The 20,759-nt window shown below is 48.4% G+C and overlaps 10 protein-coding genes across 10 annotated transcripts; 5 read left to right on the top strand and 5 right to left on the bottom strand.

Annotated features, from left to right (window-relative positions):
* Positions 1-114: 114 nt before the first annotated feature.
* Positions 115-966, top strand: BHQ10_003671 (uncharacterized protein; the record flags this gene model as incomplete). The annotated part of the gene is made up of 3 exons (XM_040875953.1): positions 115-399; positions 457-879; positions 934-966. 3 exons carry the CDS (start codon positions 115-117, stop codon positions 964-966), a joined length of 741 nt encoding a protein of 246 aa, XP_040732175.1.
* Positions 967-1,523: 557 nt separating this feature from the next.
* BHQ10_003670 (uncharacterized protein) lies at positions 1,524-3,059 on the top strand (the record flags this gene model as incomplete). Its single annotated transcript, XM_040875952.1, has 1 exon — positions 1,524-3,059. One exon carries the CDS (start codon positions 1,524-1,526, stop codon positions 3,057-3,059), a length of 1,536 nt encoding a protein of 511 aa, XP_040732174.1.
* A 336-nt stretch (positions 3,060-3,395) lies between these two features.
* Positions 3,396-4,514, top strand: BHQ10_003669 (uncharacterized protein; the record flags this gene model as incomplete). The annotated part of the gene is made up of 4 exons (XM_040875950.1): positions 3,396-3,558; positions 3,616-3,620; positions 3,680-3,778; positions 3,834-4,514. The coding sequence occupies 4 exons, from the start codon at positions 3,396-3,398 to the stop codon at positions 4,512-4,514; spliced, it is 948 nt and encodes a 315-aa protein (XP_040732173.1).
* Positions 4,515-4,975: 461 nt separating this feature from the next.
* On the bottom strand, positions 4,976-8,004 carry BHQ10_003668 (uncharacterized protein; the record flags this gene model as incomplete). Its single annotated transcript, XM_040875949.1, has 5 exons — positions 4,976-5,053; positions 5,102-5,299; positions 5,351-6,618; positions 6,716-7,673; positions 7,726-8,004. 5 exons carry the CDS (start codon positions 8,002-8,004, stop codon positions 4,976-4,978), a joined length of 2,781 nt encoding a protein of 926 aa, XP_040732172.1.
* Positions 8,005-8,713: 709 nt separating this feature from the next.
* BHQ10_003667 (uncharacterized protein) lies at positions 8,714-9,920 on the bottom strand (the record flags this gene model as incomplete). Its single annotated transcript, XM_040875948.1, has 3 exons — positions 8,714-9,034; positions 9,088-9,783; positions 9,855-9,920. The coding sequence occupies 3 exons, from the start codon at positions 9,918-9,920 to the stop codon at positions 8,714-8,716; spliced, it is 1,083 nt and encodes a 360-aa protein (XP_040732171.1).
* Positions 9,921-10,857: 937 nt separating this feature from the next.
* On the bottom strand, positions 10,858-11,504 carry BHQ10_003666 (uncharacterized protein; the record flags this gene model as incomplete). The annotated part of the gene is made up of 5 exons (XM_040875947.1): positions 10,858-10,889; positions 10,946-11,009; positions 11,061-11,142; positions 11,198-11,228; positions 11,435-11,504. 5 exons carry the CDS (start codon positions 11,502-11,504, stop codon positions 10,858-10,860), a joined length of 279 nt encoding a protein of 92 aa, XP_040732170.1.
* Positions 11,505-11,841: 337 nt separating this feature from the next.
* On the top strand, positions 11,842-12,371 carry BHQ10_003665 (uncharacterized protein; the record flags this gene model as incomplete). The annotated part of the gene is made up of 5 exons (XM_040875946.1): positions 11,842-11,898; positions 11,961-11,976; positions 12,049-12,111; positions 12,196-12,208; positions 12,266-12,371. 5 exons carry the CDS (start codon positions 11,842-11,844, stop codon positions 12,369-12,371), a joined length of 255 nt encoding a protein of 84 aa, XP_040732169.1.
* A 249-nt stretch (positions 12,372-12,620) lies between these two features.
* Positions 12,621-13,140, bottom strand: BHQ10_003664 (uncharacterized protein; the record flags this gene model as incomplete). Its single annotated transcript, XM_040875945.1, has 2 exons — positions 12,621-12,758; positions 12,820-13,140. 2 exons carry the CDS (start codon positions 13,138-13,140, stop codon positions 12,621-12,623), a joined length of 459 nt encoding a protein of 152 aa, XP_040732168.1.
* A 504-nt stretch (positions 13,141-13,644) lies between these two features.
* BHQ10_003663 (uncharacterized protein) lies at positions 13,645-17,804 on the top strand (the record flags this gene model as incomplete). The annotated part of the gene is made up of 8 exons (XM_040875944.1): positions 13,645-13,850; positions 13,920-14,036; positions 14,083-14,191; positions 14,250-14,480; positions 14,531-14,617; positions 14,678-17,345; positions 17,400-17,698; positions 17,760-17,804. The coding sequence occupies 8 exons, from the start codon at positions 13,645-13,647 to the stop codon at positions 17,802-17,804; spliced, it is 3,762 nt and encodes a 1,253-aa protein (XP_040732167.1).
* Positions 17,805-18,094: 290 nt separating this feature from the next.
* BHQ10_003662 (uncharacterized protein) lies at positions 18,095-19,312 on the bottom strand (the record flags this gene model as incomplete). Its single annotated transcript, XM_040875943.1, has 1 exon — positions 18,095-19,312. The coding sequence occupies one exon, from the start codon at positions 19,310-19,312 to the stop codon at positions 18,095-18,097; it is 1,218 nt and encodes a 405-aa protein (XP_040732166.1).
* Positions 19,313-20,759: the final 1,447 nt, after the last annotated feature.

The raw sequence follows: 20,759 nt of genomic DNA, 5'->3' as shown, positions 1-20,759 counted from the left end.
GCCATCACTCCGTCTATCTCGGACCTTCTGCACGATCAATCTAACATTCCATCAATCACGCGACCTGCTGCTTTCTCTTTTTCGTCAACTGTATTACGATACCATATACTAAAGATGCTGCAACGAACAATTCTTAGACAGCGCCGTGCTGTATTCTCATCAATAAACAGAGCTTCAGTTCCGTCATCACCGTTGAGACAAACCTCGCCTTTCCAACAGTTCGCCTTGAAACAATCCTCCTTCAGATTCACACCTCGCTCCTACTCTACAGAAAACGGAACCAAAGCAGAAGATGCTAAGAAAGAGAGCGGCGAAGGTGCTGAGAAAGCAGCCGAGTCTCCTGAGGATGCCATCAAGAAGGAGCTTGAAGCTAAGAACAAGGAAGTTCTTGACTTGAAGGTATGTTAGAGCTACCGAAGCTTGAATGTATTCAGAGCTGACAGAAATTTCCGACAGGATAAATATCTCCGCTCCGTCGCAGATTTCCGCAATCTTCAAGAACGAACTAAGCGTGACATGGACAACGCGCGATCTTTCGCTATCCAAAAATTCGCAGTCGACCTTCTCGAATCCATTGACAACTTCGACCGCGCACTCTCCGTCGTTCCTGCCGACAAGCTTACCGATGGCGCTGAGGCCAACAAGGATCTCCTTGAGCTTCACCAAGGATTGAAGATGACCGAAAACATTCTCTTGAACACTCTCAAGAAGCACGGACTCGAGCGCTTCGACCCCTCGGACTGTGCCGACGGAAAGACTGCGAAATTCGACCCTAAGCTTCATGAAGCAACCTTCATGGCCAAGGCAGAGGGCAAGGAGAACGGTGACATTATGTTTGTTCAGAGCAAGGGTTATAGCTTAAACGGTCGTGTTTTGCGGGTAAGTCATCTATTTTAGGTATGAGTATACAACAACTGACGTGAATCATTCAAGGCCGCCAAGGTCGGTGTCGTCAAGAACGATTAAGCGCTTTTTCGACCTTCTCCTTCGACCGTGAGCGTGTGATCACGGCGTGTATATGACTTTCTACTCAAAACTGTACAATATCATTCGACTTGTTCTCCAACGGAGACGACTTTCAACATCTTCGGGTATACTTGTCTCGGTCGATTCATTGTTTGATTACCGAGCTTATATGTGTACTATACATCGTGGGAAATCTTGCGAATTATTTAATGGTGGCTTGCAATGCGGGCGATTTTCCTATGTTTTCTCCTCTCTCCTCTCTGCAGCATATTATATAGCACGGCGCATGACTGTCTGGATTCGGATTTCTCAGTTGGGTGTTGGCATGTGAAAAGCAAATAAATAATGACGACTGTTCTTCTTACGATATAATTGAGATATTTCTTTAAAATGAACCAGCTGGTGTAAAGTTGCAAAATAATTGTCTGGTTGGTCGTACGGAGCTGTGGGTGAAGTAAGAAAGTTGTGCCGGGCTCCGCCGCATTTATTTCCAGGTGGAATTTCGGGTCCGACATCTCTCTAGATCATTCAAGCTTGCACGCCTAAGCATCGTCAAAATGAGGCTCCTTGCTACTGGCAGAGCTATCAGGCTACACCACTCACGATGGTCAATGAATCGAGTCAATGGCCAGGGGGCTTGCGCATTGTTTACTCCTGTCGCGAACCGGCCGGGGCTTAGGTATTCCAGCTCATCTCAAGCACCAGAGCAAAAATCAACACCGTCGGCGGCAGCGACACCAAATCCAGTTCTTACACAATCCACACTTGGTGCAAAGCCAACAGGCACAATTACCGTGGAAGGAAAAACGTATCCTACAGATCAATGGACGAACGCAACCTCTTCTATTCTCTCTCACATCTCCAAACAACTATATTCGCAGGATAATCACCCGCTCTACATAACCCGGAAACTCATCGAGAGTCAATTCCACGGTCCGACGTATGGAAACTACATTGAAAAGAACCCTGTCGTCACGACAACTCAGAATTTCGATGTTCTGGGGTTTCCAGCAGACCACCCCGGACGCAGTCGAACCGATACTTACTACGTGAACGAGAAGACGGTCCTCCGAACGCACACCAGCGCACACCAGGCGGATTACTTTCGTCGCATGGCAGACGAGAACAGTACAGAAGATGGTTATACAGTGGCTGCCGATGTCTATCGAAGGGATGCGATTGATAGGAGTCATTACCCGGTGTTTCACCAGATGGAGGGCGCTCGATTGTGGAAGCGCACGCCTGGCATGACTCCGTCAGAAAGTGCTGCAAAGATCTTTGAAGATCTCAAGAAATTGCCCACGCATGATGTAGAGGTTGAGGATCCGAACCCAGTCACGCACGCCGAACGCAATCCTTTACAGTCAGAGTATCACTCTCAGGAGGAAGTTGAAGCTATAGCAGCGCATCTCAAAAGGAACTTGGAGCTGTTGGTTGTTCGAATATTCTCTGAAGCTTCCAAGGTCTCTCAAGCTGCTGGGGCCCAACAAGAGCCTTTGAAGATCAGATGGGTAGAGGCATACTTTCCATTCACTAGCCCTTCCTGGGAACTGGAGGTGTTCTGGCAGGGTGATTGGCTCGAGGTCCTAGGCTGCGGAGTCATCAAGCAAGAACTACTCAACAACTCTGGTGTCCCTGATCGAATCGGCTGGGCTTTTGGACTCGGCTTGGAACGTATTGCCATGCTTCTGTTTGAGATTCCGGACATTCGTCTCTTTTGGTCCAAGGATGCTCGGTTCCTATCGCAATTCAAAGACGACAAGATCGTTCGTTTCCAGCCATTCTCCAAATTTCCCGAGTGCTACAAGGATGTTGCTTTCTGGCTAAGCTCGGCTACGACAAGTGCTGCGGGCGGCGCTGTCCCATTCCACGACAATGATATGATGGAGATTGTCCGAGAGTGCGCCAAGGACATTGTGGAGGATGTCAAGCTGGTAGATGAGTTTGTGCATCCGAAAACCGGACGCAAGAGTCTATGTTACCGGATCAACTATCGAAGCCTAGAGCATACTTTGACCAACAAGGAGGTGAATGTGATCCATGAGCAGGTCCGGCAAACTTTGGTGGAGAGGTTCGGGGTTGAGATCAGATAACCTTGCCTGTAGTTATACCAATGTATTAGTAAAAACTATTCTTCTCCTGTCTTACTAGTGTATATACTGTTCCTATCATAGCAATTTTCATGAAGTCCAAGTGTATATCGGCAGTTTAAATAGGCCCGAGTATGGAAGTAACCAGCGCGGACGGACAAGTTGCCGAACCGATTCCGCAGTGGACCTCCCCCCGGAGCCAATGATTGCTCGCAGTAAAGAAATCAAGTTTATCGCTCAGCTTCAAAATCTCGCAAGTATTTTGCATTGATATAACCACCAAGGTTGATTGCGCGCAGCAATCCGGAATGCATAATACCGTCTACCACACTGCACACAATGGCAGTGGGTACCAGCGTCAGGACAGAGCTCATGCCTGCCACAACTGAGCAGCAGCAGTCACAACCGCAAAAGAAAGTGGTGAAAAAAATCCATTATCCATTCTGGTTCGGCGGGTCGGCGTCATGTTTTGCTGCTGCTGTTACACATCCTTTGGATCTTGGTATGTTTTCTTCTTCTGGCCCTTCTTCAAAGTGACAGCGACTAACATGGATTGTAGTAAAGGTAAAGCTCGAATGCATCACTCGCGAAAGTACTCATTCTAACGCCGACGTCATTAAAAGGTCCGATTACAAACCCGCGCTCCCAATGCGCCAAAATCTATGCTGGGTACATTCGTCCATGTCGCTAAGAGCAATGGTGTGCTGGGGTTATACAGCGGTGTACGTTAGGCTTACTCAATCGACAAGAGAGATTGTACTAAATTGCGGTGTTTAGCTTTCCGCCGCCATCCTTCGACAGATGACATACTCAACAACCCGCTTCGGCATATACGAGGAACTAAAATCTCGATTCACCGACCCCAACAGTCCGCCTAAGATGCTGAGTCTACTCTGGATGGGCTGCGTATCCGGATTTATAGGCGGCGTAGTCGGCAACGGAGCCGATGTGTTGAACGTTCGGATGCAGCACGACGCCGCACTACCAGCCCACCAACGACGAAACTACAAACACGCCATTGACGGATTGATTCGCATGACCCGCGAAGAAGGCGTCACCAGTCTATTTCGCGGTGTTTGGCCCAACTCGACCCGTGCAGTGCTCATGACCGCCTCCCAACTTGTCTCCTACGACATCTTCAAACGTATATGCACCGACAAATTCGGCATGCCGGATAGTCTCTCGACGCATTTCACGGCGTCGATATCAGCGGGTTTCGTGGCTACGACGGTATGTAGTCCCGTCGACGTGATCAAGACGAGGGTCATGAGTGCGTCGCCCTCGGAAAGCAAGAGTGGGTTGATGCATCTTTTGCGTGATATATATCGCAAGGAAGGTGTGTCGTGGATGTTTAGAGGGTGGGTACCGGCTTTTGTGCGTCTAGGGCCCCATACCATTGCTACATTCCTGTTCTTGGAGGAACATAAGAAGTTATATCGAAAGATCAAAGACCTATAGAAAGTCTACCTGATCACATTTGTTTATTTTGGTAAGATACACATATAGATTTGGATGGCTTTTGAGATATTTCATACATCGATTGATGCTTGAATGGCGCTCGGGATATACGCGTTAGAATCGGTCTTGAAGAGTCGCAAGATTTATCGCACATGTTTCAGACCGTCTTTGTTTGTTGCAATTGTGTTGGACGCATTCATGTAAATATCCTGGCAATTACAGTAGAAGAGTTTATGCTCACTTGCAAATAAGAAAGCTTTGAATAGACTCCAGATGCCACGTTCGTATATGCTACCTATGGAGAGCGGAAAGGCCGTAAAATGGTATCAACAAAGAAAACATACAGCGGAGAGTAATAATCAGTTGAAAAGCCCGATATCTAGTCCAACAGATGAGAGTAAAGCTATGAATGATCCGAAAGCAGAAGGTCTAGCATAGCCTCCATAGCATAGTACACAGACTCAGTCTGTAAAATCTTCCCACCGTAATGGAACTTTCTTCCATTTCCCATTATCTTTCACAAACTCAGATGAACCAAACTGACACCGTTAGTAATGGCTTCGAGAAAGATGATAGATCGAACTTACAGCACGGCTTGTCTTTCGTACAATATCACTATACTCTTTCCCGTTCCAGTCTTCTGATTGAATCGTAAAATCCGTTTCATCAGGGACTTTTTTGACTGCTGCAAGGAACGAATCACGATCCTGTACACGTTTTCCATTGACAGCGACGACGAAATTGTTATATGGCAATGACGCTTGTTGACCAGGAGAGCCATAAGCCTAATAACACGAATCAGTGATGTCAAAACGAGTAAGGAGAAGTGGACATACCGCGCATGTAAAGATAAGCTCGCTTGGAAAGTGTTGGGTGATATATTTTATATCTGTATAAGGCCTCTGGAATACCATTCCGAGTATGCAGGTCACTCGATCCGTTGACCCATCGGTAGCCAACTTCAATGGAAAGTCGACGACCGTTTCCTTGCCATCACGCACGATAAGGAGTTCTGCCGTCTCCTTTTCAGTGTCCTCCAAAGCGTCAAAGTCTGTATACTTTTGGATTCTCTTCCCGTTGATGCTGAGCAAGACATCACCGTGCCTTATATACTCTGTCACTTCTCGAGTCGCCCTTCGAACGCTGAAAAATCGATGCTGTGCTCCATTGGCACGGATACCGTCCTTGATATACTCGTCAGATACACCGATAATACGAGCATTCTTCGGTAGGATGATATCCAAGCGGAAGTTAAATCTCTTCCGGCTCTTTGGAAGACGCCCGGCGAGAATTTCAGGTACAACAGACGCAACGCCTATCGCTGGAAGCACATAACGACCGCTATTCTTCATCACGAGCCAAAAGCCAGCAATTTGATGCAATTCATTCAAGACAACACCAAAGAGACAGTAATGCGCCAACCCACCGTCAATCTGCACGACGTCTACTACTTCCGCATGCTGTATAGGTGACAGAAAATCAGCAATAAATGAGCCTGTGACAGTAGCCTTGGTTGTATGGAATATATCTGCACCGTCCATTCCGACAAATGTCAATGTATCGAGTTCCTGAGGGATCTCGGTTGCGAGCTGAACCGTATTCAGTGTATCAGTGCTGGTATTGGCAGGGTCGTATCGTATAAGAACCCAATTCTGTCGGTTGTCCATATGCACGATTTCACCCAAAACCTCACGGCCATCAATATCAATATAGATATCACACAGGTCATGTGGACATGTAGTTTTGGCAGCAAACGCCAGCCCACTGTGCAGAATGAAGCCAAAGCTCTCCAATCTGGTCTCCGAGATTTCGTCGAGATTAACAGACGGCGCAATCCATGTTACCTGTACAAATCGACTCTTTATCTGGAACAGCCACGACGTTTCGACCGAATTGACATCCACCACTGTAGTGTTTGACTGAACAGGTTCACTAGCTATACTTGACTCTGAAGTGTCAACGCTGGAATACTCCCATTTCTCGGTATCAAGGTTAAAGTTCGTCACAGTCAGTTGGTTCCAGTGGCGGTCAATAGTGATGTGTGTTGTTTGTGGCCGAGTGTTGGTAGTGGCATGAGTATACCTTACAAACACTCTTTCGCGATCTATGAAACATTAGCCTGTAGGTTCTGTTCCATGGAAAATTCGCATTGTCTGCTGAAGGCTACTAGCTCTTGGCGTATTCAGGGTAGTTAATCGTACCTTTGAGTTTACCCAGCACTTTCTCTCCCTCAATAATATTCGGAGTTGGTTGGTTGTTGATAGAAGAGATTATATAACCATTCGATTCGTCCCCAAGAGAAAAGTTGGGACTTAAAGAGGCCAAAAACATGCCTCTAAGCGGCACCTTCCAGCAGACTGCCGTCCTGTACGGGACATCGTGAAATGCTGCCCCTGAATCATTTAAAATCCGAGTTGGTACAATAGCCAAAAGGTCGTGCACGGTAAGTTCGAAAGTGAGCTCCTGTCCGAATCTGATGATGCTGACTTGAATCTTTTGTCCGACATTGGCATCCAATAACTCTTCTAGCTCTGTGAAGAGCACCATAGGTTTTCCATTGATCGAGACAAGTATGTCATTCACCTGTAAGAAATCAAAGGCTTCTGTCTCTGGGATGGTAATTGCAGCAACCAGCAATCCATTCCTGTCGGTGTCGAACTCAGCCTGCTTCTCTCGGGATAGACCTAGCTGTCGACACTCGTAGTAAGGTAAACGTTTCCAAACTGTATGAATCGTTCCTCTTGAGACTGGTCGTTGGCTAACGATATCATTCAAGACATGGACGGGATGTGTTAGCGGGAAAAACCAATCCAGATGAGAATTGTTGTGACCGCTGACACAAATGCCGATGGCCTCACCACTGAGTGTCAGCAACGGACCCCCGGAACATCCTCCTTTACCCGCAGCAGAAGCTTGAATCAGTTCAACGTTGCTATCAAAATGTCTCGGCGAAGGTGTATCCAATCGCGATATGGTGCCCCTTAATATATTCAATTTTTCACCACTATCATTGCCAATCAAATAGACGTGAGAGCCAACAAGGGCTTTCTCTGGGCTAAGTGTAAGACACTCCAAATCAAGTGCTTTGAGGGCCTCCGGAGGGCACTGCAAGATTGCATAGTCATGCTCTGGATCTCGGTATTTGACGTTGAAGTCACACTTTTCTAGTTAGCACAGAACAAGATAGAAAAACTCGAGGGGGGAAACATACCCGCTCATCGTTATGGGAGATGATGTATCCCTCACAGGGACCGTTTACAGCATGAGCAGCTGTGAAAAAAAGACCATACTCCTTGTTAACAAGAAAGGCGCTGGCTTGATATGTTCCTGCCAAGCTCTCTTGGTATGATCGTGTCTGTCGCACAGCAACCTGGACCATGCTCTTGAGGATGTCCCTCTTCAAAGAGCTGTCGATCTGTATACTTGCATCGCTAGATTCGGCCGGGGTTACTAAAGACACTTGCGAACTGGATGTCGGTGTTGACGACATTTTGCTTCGCGACTGTCTCTTATACTATACTTCTCTCTTCGGCTTAATATGTTGTATGCCAGATCTCGCCTGTATCTAGGTATGTGTTTGCTCTTGGGCAAGTGGCGAATAGTTTGAGAAAAATATTGCTTCAAAATTGAGGTGTGACTACGCCCCCTAATATAGGGTGGCAGATTAGTCAAAAGAATAATGCACAAGTTAAGGACCACAACGCTGATAGCAGGGTTTAAGACCTTGGTAATGGCGAAAATAGGCTGTCGATGAGGCTGACTTGACTCGGTGCTTGTACGAATCATACAAAGACTAGCTGGATCTGCAAGTGCCGTCTCCAGAACGAGGCTGCATAGGCAGCCAAGCTGAACAACAAGTGTCCGTAGCTGCAGCTGCAGCTGCAGCTAGTGGATAGGGTGGCGGCGGGGKATCTGACGGCTAGGCTTCCCAGGTTAACGATAATGAATCTAAACACGATCAGAATGGAAAAAGACGGCCGGATAGATTGACTGAGAAAGAAAGAAAGGATTCTTGCGAAGAAGAAGTTGGGAGACGAAAAAGCCGGCTGTCCACAAGGTAGGTGTCTGCCCACTGCGCCGCGAGGAAGGTACATTTGCCCAGGCCATCTTATCTTGCGCGTTTGACAAGTTCGGATTCCACAATGCGAACCAGAGAAATGTCGTTCATGCTGAAACAGGGATGGAGACAGAAGAAAGAGTTAGACTAAATAGGAGAACCACTCCGCGACGAGCGCCCATCCAACCACCAACACCAACACAACATGACCCAACGATTGTCGCGTGCTTGCAACACCACCGGAATAACTCTCGTTTATAGCCACTTGAATGCGAGATCTATAAATTTTCACCCCATTGATGAGAAAATAAGAGTTGGAAAACGCTTGAGGATTGGCGGCGGCATAGGCTTCACAAGAAGAAACCCCTGTGATATCTGCACAGCTTTGTGATGAAGAGAGACTCGCTGGCGAGTTCCAGTTTGATCCACCAGCATTCTCGCCGCAGAAGTCGATGTTGAAGATCTAGTCGTAGGATCAGATTCTGTTCCAGAGTATATTCAACGAGAAAGACTTACAATGGTTTGGTTTTTCCACTGGTCCAGAACACGACATCCGGTATGAGATCTAAAATGCAAGAGCGGTTTGCCCCAGTTTTTGAGAGTCAACTCTTTGCCTCGCGCGATATCATCAGGAATGCTCAACCGAGGAAACATCCAGACTGCGAGGTCATCTTTATCGAGCCACAATGCCCATACTCCTCCACCTTGTGCATTGAACGGATCTCCATATAAATTTGATTGTCCAGATACACCGCACCCATCGACATAATTTGTCGCAAGTGAGCAGTCTGTTCTCACATCTGTCCCAGTCTGACTCTGGGGATCGACGTCCAAGCTGCATGCAGCGCTCGTATGCAGACTGATAATGTCCCCGATCTGATTATTGGCGCCTTCGATAATGTCGACCTCGCCATACGGATCCTCAGAATAATCATATGTCCAATACGCCGGCCAGGTCCCGCAAACACTACTGGGTAGATGCGCGAAATCAGCAATCAAAACACCCTGATCGAAGGTCTGACGACTCTCTAAGCGAACACTCTTGCGACCATTCGCAATGCTATCTGTAAGTGGGTCACCACTTGGATAATTTAAAGTCGTCAAGTTGTCAACTCCAACATATATCTGGTTATTGATAATTTGTGCAAGACCCGACTCTCGGGCTGTGTTGGCGTCGACGTAATGTACGAAGCCATGTGTTGGGTCAGAAGCCTATAAGTGACGAGAGGTAAGCTGGGAAATTTATTTGAAAGGAAGCTCCCAATTTCTCTGGTCAGACTTACAGTGAAAAAGGAGAATTGGTCGAAGAAGTTGGTGTAGTCATAAGCGGATGCCAGCTCGTAGGTCATATTGACATCCAGTCGTAGATCAAAAACCGTGAGACAAGATGATTATTGCGAACAATGATGATTTTCATAGAAATGAGTATTCTGTGAAACCAAGTCAGAAGCAGATAGCAGTCGAGATATTGGTTGTTGTAACGAGTCTTGGGAGAAAAGTAAGCGGTTGACATGTTACTCAATACAGTCAACCAACGTTCTTCAATACACAGCGTCTCAGCTTTTAAGAATCGATCCATCTCTCGGGCCAATAATATAAACGTCACATGAATGAGGCATCGGTCATTTCGTCCAACCCCTTGAAAACGGTTTGGTGGTTATGTCTAGGCTACAACAAGGCAGCAACAACCCTAATCCCAGAACCATATATCCATGGATCACTACCTAAATAATCGGATTTATGTACTGTATCACATGAAAATCTGGTGCATAATTAGTATGCTTGTCTACGCAGGTATCGCCAAGGTTATTCTATCAGGTGGTTGTACTGTCGTACCATGTCTGATACCTACGGAGGTATATTCGTACACTAGGAGAATATCCTGAATAGAGGTCAAGTCACATTGACTTAGCACTGAACCCATTTGATTGCCTTTTGTTTTCAGTAGGACAAACGTAGGACAAACGCGCTTGTGACATTTGGAGACTGGAAGGTCTACAATGCTGTATTTGATGACGACCATCGAAACCCCAAGTAAGCGCGACTCGCTGTATCGTGATCTAAGCTTACTTTATGTAACCACGCAGTAATTTAATTATAATGAGAGAGATAGATTGATCGAAATAACACTTCTCTGCCTGACTTTGAAACACCGCTTTATATACAACTTTCCTGGTTCTTTGACTGACCCCGACACCGGACACAAACGTCCTTGGCCTATCTAATTGAGTAGAGTACAGAAGGATCATAATTGGCTATCTTGAATGCAAGACACATCGTCATCTTTTACTCAAGACGAGCAGGGAAGTTGCCGGCCTCTGTTAAACGGTTAGCACTGCATTCCCATAAGCGGACGAGTATGAGGATTACTGACCACGCTGGTCGTCCCATCGGTCAGTCCAGGCCTTGGGGCAGAGAGATCGGTAAGCGAGGAAGAACTGTAGGTCAACATTAGCATTCCCCGGGACTGAAAGCCTGTGTGTATCTACCTGTTTGCACGGGCGGAAGTCCTCGCCCTTGGCGAGAATGCACTTGTGGTAGTCGACATAGTTCTGCCAGCAGTGCTTTGTCCTAGAAGAAGTTTAATACCGACTGCATGAAGTTGGTGGGTTGGAAGGATGCGTACTGGTTCTGGTAAGGAAAGCGGGCGTCATAGCCTGTCGAGATCGGTGGTTAGTTTACGCCGACGAGTTGCAGTGGAACATGAAAAAGCGGAAATCGTCGTTTGAAAATCGCCGATCGAACAAAACACCAAATAGGAGTATCTAGAAACATACCAGCTGGTAAAAGTTAGCAATTGTGGTCCGTTTCACTCTGTTCAAGCGCGCAGTTCAACATCACGCAACGGCCGGAACCAACTCACCAGTCACGAACTTGAAGGGCTTGGTCTCGACGGGCTCATCGGGATCGGCCTCGGGGATAGTGCTGCTCATTTTGAAGGTAGACTCTCGAAAGAATCAATTGAATGGCGGAATTGGAGGTTGTTGCGGTCGCAATGGCAGGAGAGGGAGTGGTGTGACAGAAGAAAGAGAGGGCGTTGGAGGTCTCTCGGGTGAGCTTTCTTGGCGTTGAGCTGCCGGGAATGACCTAGCGAGCCACCAGCCACACCTGTGGCGCGGGCAGCCAACTTACCCGTGGACCCGAAAACCGACGACCATGCCACCCAACTTCTAACAGCTTCACGTCACTCTCTTGCCGCTCTCTGCCTCTCTCACAACTCTCCACTCCCCGTTTCAGCCAGTCACTGCTGAAGATTGGAATTGCATCAAGATGTTCCCTACTCGTCCCCTTGCAATGCGTCCGACACGGCCATTCATGGCTGCTCCTGTATGTGTTCCTTTGCGACCCTGGTGCTTTCATGCGATGTTTTTACTGACTGCGTTCTTTAGAAGGAGGACATGAGCGGTACGGTTGCCCGTCCAATAGACAACAGCAAGGCATTACAGCAAATGATGAATAATGGCTAACTGCTTGTAGCTCATACCATCTCACAGCGCCTTCGTCAGGTCAAGAAGATCCCTCCCGAATTGATTCCTCTCGGTAAGCTCTACATGCTCTCGCTTGCATTATACATAGCCGCAACAAGTCAATTGGATTCTGGCTAACGTTTACATTTCATTCTAGGTATTGTCTTGGGGTAAGTCCCGATATCATACAAAATCACACCTGTATATCCTCTGACTAGATCATACAGCGTTGCCGTCGGCGCCGCCATCTACTCCTCCACCCACAAGCTCTTCACTGACAAGACCCTTCGCTTGTCCCGTAACAAACCCGAAGACCGTGGCAGCCACCACTAAGCGTTTCCCCAGATATGGCGGGAGGAGCAGGATTTGTTGGTTGGAATCTGCCCATCTGTAGAGATGGTCCATGCAGAATTCAATGGCTTCACACAAATTGTCTGTCGGTTTTTGTATATAAGCAAGGTTCTTCAGTCATTGGTGGCAATTTGCAGAACGGTCAAGAAAACAGCCTATGTAGCAATATCGATAGTATCGCCGTGCTTTCTTTAGAATAATTGAGACTGTCTTTCTGCTTTGATTGTGTGTTTACTCCGGTTTGGGTCCTGCGACGTCAAGCCCTTCCAGGCCTTGCATTGGGTCTTCAGGGCGGCCATTTGCTGCTAGTCGTGCTTCGGCAGCTTGACGGTCTTCTTCGCTTACAGCGTATTTTGCAAGGTAGCCCTCCTAGAACGTGGTTAGTATGAGCGAACCCATTGGGTATCCACTGTAGGAGACTGGTACATACCTGCTCCCAAATAGCTGTCTTGCTCCCCAGACCTTCGTTCGCATCCCTTTGAGGTTTTGCCGCAGCAACTTTTATTATACGACCGTACAATTCGCTCTGGTCCATATTGTCGATAGCTTCCTTTGCGTCCTGCGAGACTTCAAATTCAACGTATCCAAATCCTCGGTGGTTGTCTGTTGACGATGGCAAGTCCGGCTTTGGTAATGACACATCGACAATCGCGCCAAAAGGCAAGAAAGCTTCTGTGAGGGTTTGCGTTGTCACGGCTTGATCCAGGCCGCCCACGTAGATGGTGTTTTTTAGTCGAGTGGTTTCGCTCATTTTGTGTATCGTCCCGGGGCTGCGTTTGCGATATCAATCCAAAGCTAAAAGAAAATAGTAGTACACGAATCTTGCGGTTGGCTTGCTCTACTCAACGAAGCATCAAGACTTCTATATAGGATGCGATCAATTGATGCCCGCATGCAAAGAAATCACGTGCAGCGGATGCCTGATGCTTGAGGCGCCGAGGGAGAGTTGCCGCTCTACGTAGGAAAGCTTAGACTTGGTTAGGCGGGCCCCCCAGGACGGGTGGTCCGAGCAGCCGCCAGAAGGCCACTTGGATACATCCAGCACTGACAAGCAATTGTGTGCACATCGACAATCCCCCATTACCATCTGTGAGTACACTGAGGATTTGCCTATAGCTTCAGTGGCTCTGACTGAATATTTGCAAATTCAATAGTTTCTGTTGACTGGTGCATCCCCTACCTTTATGCTCCTCTAATCAGCCATTGTTTACTCTGGACCCCTCGCGATTAGTATACACATCTCTCCGCCATTGTCATGGTGCGCCTCAGGGAGATTCCCCGAACGGCCACGTTCGCCTGGTCTCCCGGTGCCCAGGCGCCCCTGTTAGCGACTGGAACAAGGGCTGGTGCCGTGGATTTTGATTTTTCCAATGAGACCAGCTTGGAATTGTGGGATCTCGGACTCGATAGGGAGAATGTCGGGGAATTGCAGCCTCTAGTCAAGGTCGGCACGGAGTCGGGGTACGCTATGATAGCCATCAATTAGTGTTAAGACGACAGTTCGCTGATTATTGCCTTCTCTTATGACAGTTTCCATGATCTCGCCTGGAGCGATCATTACGATAACAAGCGGGGAATCGTCGCCGGAGCGCTCGATAACGGATCTCTCAAACTCTGGGATGCCGACAGACTTTTGAATGGAACAAGGTTTGCAACGGCCATTCAAGTTGCTACGACTAGTGCTAACGGCTAGAAGCGATGCATTGGTAGCGTCACCACAGAAGCACAACGGTGCCATCAAAGCATTACAGTTCAACCCAAAACACTCGAACCTCCTTGCTACCGGTGGCATGAAAGGAGAGGTATGTCACTCTCACAGCGTCAATGTACATTTAGGATATCTTGCTAACTGTGTGGTAGCTCTTCGTCACGGACTTGAACAACGTCGAGAACCCATTCCGTCTGGGAAACGCCGCTCGTGCCGACGACATCGAATGCTTGGACTGGAATAAAAAGGTTGCGCATATTTTGGTGACAGGTACCAGCGGTGGTTTTGTCACCGTCTGGGATGTGAAGACAAAGAAAGAGAGTCTTACCCTTACCAACTACAACCGAAAGCCCGTCAGCGCTGTATCTTGGGACCCCGAAAAGGTTTGAAATACCCTCTCGGTAGCCGTGAATCCATTGACTGACAAGGACAGCCAACGAAATTGGTTACATCCACCCCCTCGGAATCAGATCCAGTTATCCTTGTTTGGGACTTGCGAAACTCTCATGCGCCTGAACGGGTAAGCCCCTCATAGTCAACCTCGCATCAAGACTTGTAGCTTATTGATTTTTCATTACAGATCCTCAAAGGCCACGAAGACGGAATTCTATCACTCTCATGGTGTGCCCAAGATCCAGAACTCCTTTTGTCATCGGGCAAGGACAACCGAACAATCTGCTGGAACCCTCAGACGGGTGAGAAGTACGGAGAGTTGCCAATCGTCACGAACTGGACTTTCCAAACACGATGGAACCCACATAACCCCAACTTCTTTGCTACTGCCTCCTTTGATGGCAAGATCACCGTCCAGACACTTCAGAATACGAGTAAGGAGGCTGCTCAGGCCGCAGCTACCCAGAACCAATCCTTGGACGGAGAAGATTTCTTTGCTCGCGCACAGAACCAACCTCAGGCTACCACATTCTCCCTATCGAAAACCCCCAAGTGGCTGGAGAGGCCCATTTCAGCATCTTTCGGGTTCGGTGGAAGAGTCGTCTCTGTGGGTCTGACTGATAGCACTAGCCGTACCTCCAAAGTCAGAATCACACCCTTCCAGGTTGACACCACCGTTGGTACCGCTGCGGAAAGCTTTGAAGCAGCTTTGAAAGAAGGCAACCTCAAGAACATCTGTCAATCGCACATCGAAAGTGCAGCGACCGAAGAGGAGAAAGCCGACTGGAAGGTCATCGAGAACCTGCTCTCGGAAAACCCACGCAAGAATATTGCAGCCTACCTTGGGTTTTCTGATGATGCTAATGATGTCGCGGAAGAAGTGGGCAAGTTGGATATCAAGGATGAGACAAATGGCGAACTTTCACCGGCGTCAGCTGAAACAAAGAAAAAACATAAACGTCTTCAGTCCATCTTTGATACGTCCGGAGAATCTGATAATTTCTTGACTGATTTGGCTGCTTCCAAGGGCGCGCGGACCAACAACCCATTCAGTATCTACAGCGGGAGCGAGTCCGAAGCTGACAAGTCAATCACAAAAGCACTTTTCTTGGGACAATTCGAGCGCGCTCTTGATATTGCTCTTCAGGAGGATCGTTTGTCAGATGCTTTTATGATTGCTGTTTGCGGTGGAGATAAATGTGTTGAAAAGGTGCAGGAAGTTTACTTCTCGAAACAGACTGGAGGGCCCAACTACGTCCGTTTGTTGGCCTCGATCGTGGGCAAGAACTTGTGGGATGTTGTTCATAATGCGGATCTTTCCAACTGGAAAGAGATCATGGCAACATTGTGCACTTTTGCGGATGAGAAGGAATTCCCTGACCTTTGTGAAGCCCTCGGTGACCGACTAGAGGAGCAGGCTCAGGCCGACTCCGATAAGAGCAGTCGTAAAGATGCTTCCTTCTGCTATTTGGCAGGATCGAAGTTGGAGAAAGTGGTGACTATCTGGCTCGAGGAGTTCAAGGAAGGTGAAAAGGCAGGTATTGATGAAGCTCAGGAAGGATCTAGTTTCTCCGTGCATGTCCGTGCCTTGCAAGCATTTATCGAGAAAGTCACTATTTTCCGCCAAGTGACAAACTACCAGGATGCTGACCGCCAGAAGGATGCTGACTGGAAGTTGAGTGTTCTTTACGACAAGTATATTGAGTATGCCGACGTTGCTGCTTCCCATGGTCGTCTTGACGTCGCAGAGCGGTATCTTGGACTTGTCCCGGACAAATACGACGAAGCCGAGGCTGCCAGGAGCCGTATCAGACTGGCTACACGGAAAGCTCCAGCTGTTGCTTCCAAGGCAACCAAGGCTACTGCTCAGATCCCGCAAGCACGAACAAGCTCTCTCCCGCAGCCCAACATCTACCAACCACCTCAACCAACCTTTAGCCCAGCGCCAGCTGTCAGCAACCCATATGCCCCTACAAACACTCCACCCCCTGTTGCACCCGCTAACCAATCCAATCCTTATGCTTCATTTGGAGCTAATCCTTATCAGCCATCTGGTGTTTATCAATCCGTTGAAGCTGCAAAACCACCCATTGCACCTCCGCCACAACAATATGGTGTTCCGCCCCCTGGACCAGGAAGAGTGCCACCACCTCCCAGGGGATATAACCAGTCTCCTTCTGGAGCTCAAGTCTCTACTTACACGACCAGAACCGACCTCCCCGCCTGGAACGATCTGCCCGAAGGATTTGGGGCACCGAAGCCAACGTCGCGACGCGGTACACCAGCTGCAGTCGCCGCTCCTTTCCCTGGTCAACAGCCATCAATTGTATCTCCAGGTTCCCCACCGGTTGGTCCTTCTGTAGGCGGACAAAGAGGACCTCCACCTCCACCACCACCAAAGGGCGTTGCGCCCCCTCCTCGTATCACGTCACCTCCAGTTGGCCCTCCCAGAGCATCCTCAGTGTCTTCCAACCCACCAACGCCATTCAATGCATATGCTCCTCCAGCGACAACACAATCGCCGCCTACAGTTCCTGGATTAGCCATGCCTCCACCTATTCCACGAGGCCCATCACCTTACAATGCACCTCCTTCTGGCCCCCCACCAACCAACCGCTATGCTCCTAGTCCTGCTGCCCAAGCTGCGCCGCAAACGAGACCTCCACCCAGCGGTCCATATGCACCACCACAACAAGCCGCTGCTCCAAGCCCATATGCGCCAGCCGCTGGGGCTCCTGCACAAGCCGGACCACCACCGACAGGGCCCGCTGCTGGACCACCAGCCGCTGGATCGCGACCAGGAACTGCACAGTCACAAACTCAAAAGAAGGCAGCACCACCTCCACCCAAATACCGTAAGTTCAATTCCCTAAAAGCTAATAACTGCGATACTAATTGGAAATTGTTAGCCCCCGGTGATCGATCTCACATCCCCTCTAATTCCGCTCCCATCTACGAGATTCTCTCCAACGACATGCAGCGCGTGAAATCACGAGCTCCAGCATCCTTCAAAGCCCAGGTTGACGACGCCGAACGAAGACTAAACATTCTCTTCGACCATCTCAACAACGAGGATCTCCTCAAGCCCAACACAATTGCGGATATGGTCGAGTTGTCCAAGGCGATACAAGGTCGGGACTATGAGACTGCGAAAAACATCCATCTTGACATTTTGACGAACCGGACTGATGAATGTGGTAACTGGATGGTAAGTTGACCTCATGAAACTTTATTACAATGGAGGGTAGAACTAACATGATCGTGAATAGGTCGGCGTAAAACGCTTGATCAGCATGAGCCGAGCAACTCCCTAGATGTCTCTGACTTTTGAGCTTTTATGAATAAGATTTGAGTAGTAGATGAGATATGTCCTATCCTTGTTGCTGGGGTGTGGTGTGGTTTAAGAACTATGGATTTCTGTTTTATACATTGTCAGATAAAAAATTTTCTCCTTTTGTACCGTTTAATTATTAAATCATTGTTACTATTTACGCCACGACACAACTGTCATATCAACATTGAAGATTCAAAATTCGTTTCCGTGGCAAAGGCTACCTAGTTACTATACATATACACACACATCTATAACTCAACCAGCGATACATCATCTCGTAACGCCCGCAGGCCTCCCAGACGGAAAATTCCTCGCACTCAACAGGGCACCCTTGACACCTCTGATCTCCGCCCTAAAAGCTGAAATCGCATCCTCCTCCTTGGACCGATTACCGCCACTCGTATCCCCACCGGCGACTGAGTAGTTATAGCTATTGTTATATAAGTTATTGTTGCTGAGATATGAATTAAACGACGAGTATTTAAGTCCGTCGAGGTATGACTGCAGATCTAATATCCGCTTTCGCATTGTATCGTCCAGCTCGCCGGATGTGGTGTCGTCAGAGACAAATTCTTGGAGGTGGGAGGTTATTTTGGCGAGTGTTTGTTTGTGAGAGTCTACCACTTTGTGTGGATTGTCGTCAGTATTGGTCGAGGATGCGCCGAATGTACTGGGGCTGTCGTCCATCAGCTCGGGGGTTGTTTGCGTTGCGATGTCGCGGTGGAAAACTTCTGTTGGGTCCGATGTGATAGACTCCGTATCATCGTCTTCGTCATCCTCTCCAAGCTTGCCTGACAGTGGTCGTGCGGGTATTTTTGATACATTATTCTCCAGCTTTTCATTCAGAGTCAATAAGTGGTTCAACGCGGTCTGGGCAAGTTCGTGTCTGGCGTCACCGAGTGATCTGAGCATGGGCTTCACCAGGAATTCACTGGCGCCATAAAATGTTGCGCCTAATCCGGCGGCACCGTACAGAGTATACACCACACTGCGAAGTGACATGAGAGGGGGGTTGCTCTGCGCTGAAGCATTAACGAGGAATTCAGGATATGTGATTATCGGCGGCACGTCTCGTGGCGAAGGCGTCGCATTGGATGGCGGCGTAGATGCTATCGCTGTCGCAGAAGCTGTATTATTGTTGATCGTCGCCTGGTTACTGGCTGTGTCGTTCGTTTCTGTAGATGTTGGCGCATCCTCATTGCGGCTTACTCCGAGCAACGAGTCGATTTCGTCGTTGGTGAGACCCTTTGATTCGAGGAACGTTATTTTGCGATCTGTCGTGGCATCACGGATTTCTGGATCAGCAAGAAAGGTCTTTGCTTGTTCTAGCAGAGCTGATCTATTAGGGGATGCGGTGGTCTGTTCGTCTTCGGTTGCGGTGGCTTTTTCAGTTGGCTTATCGGAGGTGCCCTGATGGACCGGTGACGACGTTGACGAGGCCTTGCGCTGCCATTCTGGGATTGCGGGTTTGGTCGAGTTATCAGACATATTGCAGCTATCTTGAGTGATGTCTGATCAAGCTCATTGAATGTGGTGCTGAGTTGTCAACTGTAAATGGCAGCTGGAGATGCTTTCACGATAGTTACCAGATTACGGCCTTCCATTTGCCTCGGCTTAGCTGCTGGCCAATCGGCCTCATGATATATTACCGGATACAGAGTATTACATTCACTACATCACGTGCCTACAGTTAATTCGGGCACCAAGGCATCCTTTTGCTACAACAGGCTGATTGTCTTGCTTAAAATTGTTTAAAGTAAGTGTAGCGAAAATGGCACTTTCAGTGTTCAGTAAACAATTGTCTCGTATCGGCGACTGAAAAGCATCCTGTAAAGTTGTGTATCACAACTTCACCGCCTTCCGGAAGGGCCTCCACCGCGAAAGATCATCCAGTCAGCCTTCTGTGTGGACTGACAGCCAGAAGACAGACTGACTGGAGCAGAAAAGCAGAGTTGTGCTACCAGCATCATCATCGCCTGCATAGCCTACAAGCCCGGAACGACGACCCTTTGCCGTATCATCGACACATTGACTGTGGGCAGCTCAGACCCCGTTGGTACCGCCGCGCCCCTTCCGAGCAAGTAAGTAACTCGTCCCAGCGCCACCTGATTGTCTCATCGCATGCTTCTGTGTCTCCTTGTGCTCTGCCATGTTTCCATTCTGTTTGTTGGCTTTGATGCGCCAAACTCAGTTCTCCTTACCCGACCGTCTCTTTCCTTGCTTTGGCTCTGGCGAGTACAACATCCGCATTGATTGACATCGGCCTGATTCCTCGTCCTGTTCCTCTTATTCATTATTCCCCTTTGTGCACACTGAAGCAAACAAGCAAGCAAGCGAACAAATGGAGGAGACGTCTTAAATATGCAAACATCCAAACTATGATTGCGCCATTGAGATCTGTAACTTTGCAAGCATACCAGTGAGAGAGCGCGAGCCTCCAAATTGTTCTCATCTCCGACCGGTCATCATCCCTGAACAGTGATCGCAGGGAAGAAAAAAGGAAGAAAAAACTACAGGGGGAGAAAGAACGTACCCTGCAGTACTAGCTCTAGCTCTCTCTCTTTCTCTATCTGGTCTTATCTGGCGTGCCAATTTGGAATCCGAATGGGCGGTTTGCCGCTAGCTCATCGACTTCTCAACGGTGTCATCAGTCAACCACACAAAAGACGCGCACGGGATTTCCCCTCCGACTGGGAACCTCCCAACCAACTCTTCTCCTCGCGCACTTGCGTTGCTCGATCTTTGCACCTCACTCGACGTTAAATCTGTCTGTTTGACGTCCCGGTTACAGATCGCATCGCCGCTCCACCCCCGCACAAATATCTTTGTTCTTCCTGCTTCTTGTTTGTTCTTTCGCTTCATCTAGCTAGCTTTATGTTGGCGTTCTTGATATTCGTTGCGACATCTTAATCATAACCCTCGCTGCGTTACTTTC

This window comes from Talaromyces amestolkiae (assembly GCF_001896365.1).
Source record: "Talaromyces amestolkiae strain CIB chromosome Unknown scaffold6.1, whole genome shotgun sequence".
Taxonomy (NCBI): Eukaryota; Fungi; Ascomycota; class Eurotiomycetes; order Eurotiales; family Trichocomaceae; genus Talaromyces; species Talaromyces amestolkiae.
Note: the sequence above shows the minus strand (reverse complement) of the source record. Positions and strands in the feature narration are given on the sequence as shown.